The sequence below is a fragment of the Panicum virgatum genome, chromosome 9K (assembly GCF_016808335.1).
Source record: "Panicum virgatum strain AP13 chromosome 9K, P.virgatum_v5, whole genome shotgun sequence".
NCBI lineage: Eukaryota > Viridiplantae > Streptophyta > Magnoliopsida > Poales > Poaceae > Panicum > Panicum virgatum.
In genome coordinates this window covers 14,690,364-14,697,974 of record NC_053144.1, presented here as the reverse complement: position 1 = coordinate 14,697,974, position 7,611 = coordinate 14,690,364, and the positions used below count along the sequence as shown (strand labels likewise).

The 7,611-nt window shown below is 45.9% G+C and overlaps 1 protein-coding gene and 1 long non-coding RNA gene across 5 annotated transcripts; one reads left to right on the top strand and one right to left on the bottom strand.

Annotated features, from left to right (window-relative positions):
• Positions 1–317: 317 nt before the first annotated feature.
• Positions 318–1,877, bottom strand: LOC120650290 (leucine-rich repeat extensin-like protein 6). The gene has a single exon (XM_039927352.1). It carries the CDS (start codon positions 1,797–1,799, stop codon positions 636–638), a length of 1,164 nt encoding a protein of 387 aa, XP_039783286.1. The 5' UTR covers positions 1,800–1,877; the 3' UTR covers positions 318–635.
• A 2,219-nt stretch (positions 1,878–4,096) lies between these two features.
• Positions 4,097–5,555, top strand: LOC120648537. 4 transcript variants are annotated; one of them, XR_005664985.1, is made up of 4 exons: positions 4,097–4,316; positions 5,045–5,117; positions 5,204–5,307; positions 5,430–5,555. It is a non-coding gene; the product is annotated as an uncharacterized LOC120648537 (long non-coding RNA). The 4 variants fall into 4 exon arrangements; XR_005664983.1 differs by lacking the exon at positions 4,097–4,316 and adding an exon at positions 4,514–4,685; XR_005664984.1 differs by lacking the exon at positions 4,097–4,316 and adding an exon at positions 4,534–4,565.
• Positions 5,556–7,611: the final 2,056 nt, after the last annotated feature.

The following is a 7,611-nucleotide window of genomic DNA, read 5'->3' as shown; positions in this document are numbered from 1 at the left end:
GATACATATAAATTTTATGAAAATAGTTAGATAACGTTAAGATATGCCTTAATGCAACCTAATAATATTAGGCAAGAACTATTAAGCTAATGGGTGCAGGTTGTTATGAATCTAATCTCCATACATGTTCTTTAGGTTTAACTATGGTTGCACACATCATGCTAATAGTAGGCACTGTAGCTTTATATTTAAACAAAAATACGACTTTTATGGTTGATTAATTAGCAAGTGTGTAACTACCGGATAGGGATAGTATATGGGAGGAGTATTTGGCAATATAATATAAAGATTATAATGAAAAACAAGATGCAGAGAGATAGTGATCAATCAGGACTTTCGCACCCCCTTATTCAAATTCTTATTTGAGCTAGAGGCATATATAGTTACATGTCACATCTGTGTTGGGTTACATTAGCAATATGCCTTTTCTGTGGTAAAAAAAACAGTTACAAGAAAAAGAACAAAGGCCAACACCTAATATACCAGATACACGCGAATTTATAACCCAATTTAACTTTTGTACTTAATTAGGAACCATTTTTAAATTGTAGCAAGATGGAGCACTGTTTCTAGAACCCACATGCGTGCATGCAGGCAGCTTCGCAGTCTACCAAACACATCTATGAGCTTCTTCTTCACAGCGGGTGATGAAGAATGCAGCCGTCGGCGCCGCAGTGCACCGGCGGGCGGTGCTCGAAGGCGATGCACTCCTCGTGCGTGCGCTGGTGGGGCCACTCGGGGATGCAGTTCATCCGGTCGTCGCGCAGGGGCACGTGGAGGCACGACACCGGCTCGCTGCAGAAGTAGTTGCCGGCGACGGTGAGGTTCTTGAGCTTGGGCAGCATGCAGATGCTCTCCGGCAGCACGCCGGACAGCTGGTTGTACCCCACGTTGAGCACCTCCAGGCTCTCCATGTCGCCGATGCTCTCCGGCAGCTCCCCGGCGAGCTCGTTGCGGCTGAGGTCCAGCACCTTGAGCTTCTTGAGCTTGCCGATCTCCGGCGGGATGCAGGAGTTGATGCTGGTGTTGAGGAGGACGAGCTCCACCAGCGTGTCGGCCATGTCGCCGATGCTCGGCGGCAGGCAGCCCTTGAGTTCGGTGTTGGCGAGCACGATGACGGACGCCGTGGAGTTGGTCAGGGCCCGCGACGACAGGGTCACGTTGAAGCGGTTGTTGTTGGCGAACAGCGCGTCCAGGCTGAGCTGCCGGCCGAACACGGTGTCGGGGAGCTGCCCGTCGAACTTGTTGAAGCGCAGGTCGAGGTACTTGAGCGACGGCAGCGAGGTGAGGAACGCCGGGAACTCGCCGGAGAGGAGGTTGTTGCTGACGTCGAGCTCGAAGAGGAGGCGCATGTGCTGCATCGACCCCGGCAGCGTGCCGTGGAAGCGGTTGGAGTTGAGGTGGAGGAGCGCGACGTCGGCGAGGAGGCCGATGTGGTCGGGGAGGAACCCGGCGATGCGGCCGTGGTTGAGGTCGACGCCGGCGACGGTGAGGATGTGCGGGTCGTCGGGCGCCGCCGTGCAGAAGACGCCGGTGTAGTTGCACACGAAGGGCCCGCACCAGTTGGCGGTCTGGTTCTTGGGGTCCTCGGTGATGGCGTGCTTCCACGCCTGCAGCGCGATGTACGCCGCGTCGAGGCGGTCGTTGAACGGCGAGAGGGGGAACGTCGGCGGAGGCGCCGCCGTCGGCGAGGGGGAAGGAGCCGGGAGTGGTTGGGAGAGACAGGGGAGGAGGAGGCAGAGGAGGAGGAGGTGTCGGAGAGCTCTCTTGCCTGTCATAGGCCTTGACAAAGCCGCCATTTTGACAGGATTTTTGGAGTTTGATTGGGAGGGGAATAAAGAGAGAGTGTGCAGTACTGTGGTATAGTTTTCGGAATTCGATGTGGTTGTATATATATTGGATTTTGGTGGGGGTTGGAGGGGATCGCTACAGAGCTTAGAAGTGCTTGTGCTTGGTCATGGATGTTGACAAATAATCATACATTGTTCTCTTTTTTTGTTGACTCGGTTAAGGTTCTTAAGTAGGTGATGATGTAGTAGCTAACATGAATATGCTTACTGCATTTTATTACCATTTGCACCATCATTTATTTATTTTTATTTGGAAAGAGTACTCAAACATCTGTGAAGGTGATAGAACTCATCACTTAGGGGCAATCAATGAACAAAAGGGAAAAATATGCATAAAGTTCTAGGATCTTACTATTACTAATTGGAGGCTCCTTTTAAAGCCTCCAGGTGAAGCCACATAGGATCCTACGTGGATAGTCTAAAAAAATAGAGAAATCCCATAAATTCTCACAAAAATCAGAAACATACGGCCATCAATTCGGCAACTCTAATCATAATAGCCATTGGATCTGTTATTTTTTTCTAATAAATTAACCACCTTTGCCATTATGAAAATAGACTAAATTAACCCCTTAAACATGTATCTAAATTACCCACATCTACCATTATAAAAAATAATCTAAAGTAACCCCTCTAATCTTCATGTAAATTACTCACTTATGCCATTATAAATTAATATCAAATAACCCCTTAAATTTTTATTCGTGTTACCCAATGATAATATAATAAAAATTTAAATTAAACCAAAAATCTGAATCAAAATTATATTATTATAATAAGATCTTAACGCGCATCAATATAGAATTCTAAATTACTATTTCTATCATTATTAACATATTATTTATGTTATTATATATATAAAATACAAACCATAATATGTGTGTCACCATATATTCATGTATAAGAGAAAATATAAGAATACCAATTTTCATGTTGTTCACATAGCTCAAACAAAGTGTTCAATTGAATACATATCAAACACATATGGATGTGTGATGCAAAGTGAGAAAAATTTTTAGTAACTAAATCTATCACATTTATTACAATTACATAATAAATATGTATCTTTACAGTACTAGATTAGAATATTTAATTGATCAAAAAGCACGGGTTGATAGACTAGTGGTTTTCAATTACATAAAATGGAAAAGCCTGACACAACCTTGCATTTAGAATTGAAGGGAGTACTGAATCAACGTTAGATTATTATTAATTCAATCTTGTTCTAAAAGACGCCCACTTTGCCTGTTGTGACTAAACCCCAATCTCAGCCACTAGATTTGTCGGGGCGGGTAACTAAACCTTTGATCCAAAATTAAAACAAAACCATTTATACTTAACCCGAGTTAAATCATTTTGTATTTGGCCAGCCAAAAATGGACATACTCAAGGTGGTTTATTGCATATGGGAGTAGCTACATATACGTGTAGAAGGGATTTTACCTTTTAAATATTATTAATAACCATGAAAAAATCTTAATGTAATTTCTTAACACAACTCATCATGTTCTCTATTCACTCACAAATTAAACTTAAAATCTAATTTGTATGCGGAGAAAAAAAAAGGAGAGAAATACCATTAAGGGGTAGATTGGACCAATTGGAATTGTTCAGGGGAGTAAATTGAGCCTAAATTCTGCTGGGGTGTCAACTGCCAAGCAAACAAAGTGAATTAGTGAGGGGAGTAAAATAGACTTTTTTCTTTAAAAGGTCATAGCAGAGATCGTGGCTATGATGGCCCAATAGACTTTTATGAGATAAGAGAAAGCTCTCTCTTGACTTGAATCAATCTAGGTTTCATAGCCCGACGGTGGGAGACAATGGACAAGGTTGGAGGATTGCAGGATTGAGCGCATTCTTTGAGGCTGGAATTCTTTTAAACACTTGCACCGGTATACATTTTCCTTATATATGTTACTGACAAGTGACAATGTACATCCAGCAATCAATGATTTAGCTTTTCATATGTTATTTGATTATTGCTACCCAAAACGTCAAATATTAAAATTTTTTGAGGGGTCGTCAAACATTAATTTAGGTGACGGGAGGGAGTATATACCATATATATATATATATATATATATATATATATATATATATATATATATATATATATATATATATAGTAGCTCTATTTTACACTCTGGTTACAAAATAGTTTATTGTGTACCCGAGCCAACCTGCGACGACCAGACACCGCGACCTGGTGGTTTTCCCCTCACGGTAAGCCCACCCCCACTACCCACCCACACCCTCGCAGTGACCGAAAGCGGTTTTCTTTCCCCCACCTCGCGATCCGTTTCCCGACGCCGTCGGCCCCAGGTCAGTGTTGGCGCCGCTGTTGCCGTTGACCGCCGGCCGGAGTTGCGACCCGATCCACGTAATGCGCGGGAAGTCATCCATCGGCTCGCCGTCGTCCATTCAGAGCTCCGCAAGGTTGCTCTGCTCTCGTCGTCATCGCCCCAGGTCAGTACCTGCCGCAGTTCCGCCGCTGCCGTTGCCGTTGACCGCCGGCAGGAGGCCCCCGACCCGATCCACCTAACGCGTGGGAACTCACCCATCGGCCTTCCTTCCGCTCCGCAGAAGCTTCATCAGCACGCGCCGACTGGCTCAAAAGGAAAGATCCACTGCAGCAGCTCGGCATCCACCCCCTCCTCCATCCGATTCCCTGTGGGTCTACTTGAGTTCCTATAGAGGCTTGGACTATTTGTGTAGGTAATAGCTCTTTTTAATTCCATTGTGCACAACAAGAAACATCATTATCAGGCAGGTCGACCCGCGCAGATGGGTGAGGGCAGATCCCTCAGCTCCATGCTAAGATCTCTTCCTTATCAGGTGTTTTTCTTTGGAGGCAATAGTGACATTGATGGACTGCTCATTCCCTTTCCCCTGTTTTTTCGTGTACTAGACTAGATCGGTCTTAACCAAGATTGAACAACTATTCGTATCCTCTGCAAATCAAAGATCTCGTGCACTAAATTGCTCAATTCCTCAGATTCACCCTATGTCCTCGAATAGTCACAGATCCATTCCTCTTCATATCTATCTTTTCTGGATCCTACCCGCAAAAAAAAAATCTTTTCTGAATCCAATTAGTTTGCTTCTTTTTTCTATGCACGGCAGCTAGTTATTTCAGTATTTGTAGATTAATTGAGTTGTTTATCATGTAATTTCGGGTTTGCAATTTTGTTCAGGCTGTAGAATTTGGCGAAATTTTTTGTGCCACATGGGTTACGTTGGAAAGGAAATTCTGATCCCATGTATATGGTAAGATTTAACGCCATATCGGTTTTGTTTTCTCAGTTGCTTCCATTGTCAGTGAGATTCATTTCTTCATGGTGATGATTATGCAGTGCCTTTGTTGCTGCTGGCTGCTTATAATTAAATCGGCTGCCACTCGGTGCTTTGTCTTCCACTATGATTTTTTACTTGACACATGATACGTCATGGCCTGAAGGTGGGAAGAATATTGATTGATAGTTCATTTGTTGGTGTGGTTTGGTTGCTGTTAGCTATTTCACACCCTGTGAAAGTTTTTCTAATGATTTGCTGCTGCTTTAATCTCTGAACGGATGACAGGATCGATCCTCTGCCACCCACTCTAACCAACAAGCTTCAGGCGAGAAGCAGATGGCAAACAATCAGCATGAATCCCCCGACCTCTGCTTACTCTGAATCAAGCACAGTCTCTGAAGCGCCCTCTGAACAGGTGTTGAGTGTCAGGATCGGCGACGATGGCCACACGATTTATTTTGTGTCGTCAGCTTGATTAAGTCTGATAAAACTAATATGTGGCATGCACAGAGATATTTGTAGATATATTTTTAACACTATGAAATAGCGTTTTCCATCTGTGATCTTTTTGTGGCTGCAATGTTTACAAGTTCATGTGTTTACGGTTTGATCTATGATTAACAAAATGATAACGAGAGCAATGCTTGAAACAATTAGTAAACGAGAGCAGAGACGAGATATCACGAGAAGCAGCTGCCTGCCTGCCTCCGTATCATGACAAAAGTCCATACTTTCATGGGTCCCACCCAGCACATGCCCAATCTGCCACGGTCCTGCCCGAGCCCGACGTGATCACGTGACTGGAAGCCCACGATGTTGGTTTTCTTATTCAAAATCCATGGCCCAGCGCGAGGTGCTCAAGAAAACCGGTTGCATGCCACGACCGAGCACCCTGAGCAAAACCGGTGGGCGGTGAGCAGGGTGCGGGCCGCACTCGGATCGGGAGCCTGGCGCTGAGGCTGGGCTCGGGTATGGAATAACTGTTCCATACCCAGGGTATGGAATAACGGTGTCCTATATATATATATACATGAGACCGGCCTATTTGCATTGTTTTTTCTCTAGTCCAAATGACACACTATGTAGTTTAGCGACTCATGGAGGTTAAGTGCATGGGCCACTACTCGGACAGCAGATTTTGGCGGAGTAGCAGGAGGAGGTGGGAGTCGGGTGAGAGGTCATATCGGCGTTCATCTCCCGTCCCCATCCCTGTCTTGTAGGACGAGATCGAGATGGAAATGCTGGACGGCCGGCGACGACGTCGACGCCAGGGCCACTACTCGGACAGCAGATTTTGGCGGAGTAGCAGGAGGAGGTGGGAGTCGGGTGAGAGGTCATATCGGCGTTCATCTCCCGTCCCCATCCCTGTCTTGTAGGACGAGATCGAGATGGAAATGCTGGACGGCCGGCGACGACGTCGACGCCAGAGCCTGCTGATGCCGTCCACACCGTCGTCGATCTACCCCAATTCCAGCGCCGTGAGAGTCACAGGGATCTGATCTGGACCCGCCGCCGGCCGGCCTGATCCTCACATCACACATCGAGCCCAGGATCGATCAGCTGCAAGTGCGAGCACACCCATCAATTCAATAATCTGCACAACACACGGCCACAAAAGGTTACGTGTGCTAGGATGATGTCCGTGCTTTAGAGAGACCTAGCCGCTAGGGACGACGCACATGGAGACGTCAGAGGAAAACATGCTGAAAGTGCATGCATTTTTCTTGTTGGAAATTGACCTGATCCTTACCGATCTCTTGTTGGCACGCACATCTTTAATTTGGCACTTTTGATGAGAGACCAAAATGTTTTGCGTCTCTCTCTCTCTCTCTCTCTCTCTCTCTCTCTCTCTCTCTCTCTCTCTCTCTCTCTCTCTCTCTCTCTGCGCCCAATCCGGTAGGTGAGAGGGGAAATGGTAGCCGGTGATGAGATCGCGTCACTAGCAGCTCCGAATCTTGGCACTGTGGTAATTGGTAAATCAAATGCAGCAAATGCGGTCTTTTAGGTCAATGTTTACCCCCACCCTTTTGCACCCCGGCCACAAGATTAGATATTCTTATTATCCAAGGTAGGTTAACCTCTACGCTTGTCGCCGACAGCTTCTCTAGCTATACTCACCCTTTCGCATTCGCAGCCTCGCTCTCGGAACTCCGAACTTTCCTGCTACTTCGTCACAAGCATTTTTCGAATAAACGAATTTCCCTTGCAAATTACAACCTCTTGATCGAACTGCATAAAACACAAGTTGGTTTTGCTGAAGCCTTCAACGCAAGAGCTGCTTGCAGTCGATCAGACTGAGCTTTCACGCACGCACGCTGGTCTTTGAATTGTAGGCAAAGAAACCGGTGTCGAACTGTCGAAGAATGCCCGGGTGTGTTCTTCCATCTGTTTGGTGCATGGTGAGTGGTGACATCCAATGTCCGCATGTCACCGGCCCGACAAGAAAGTTCACCGCATCATCGCTTCA

Bases quoted from the DNA above. Each gene is read 5' to 3' on its own strand.
- LOC120650290 (XM_039927352.1), bottom strand. From the start codon at position 1,799: ATGGCGGCTTTGTCAAGGCCTATGACAGGCAAGAGAGCTCTCCGACAC.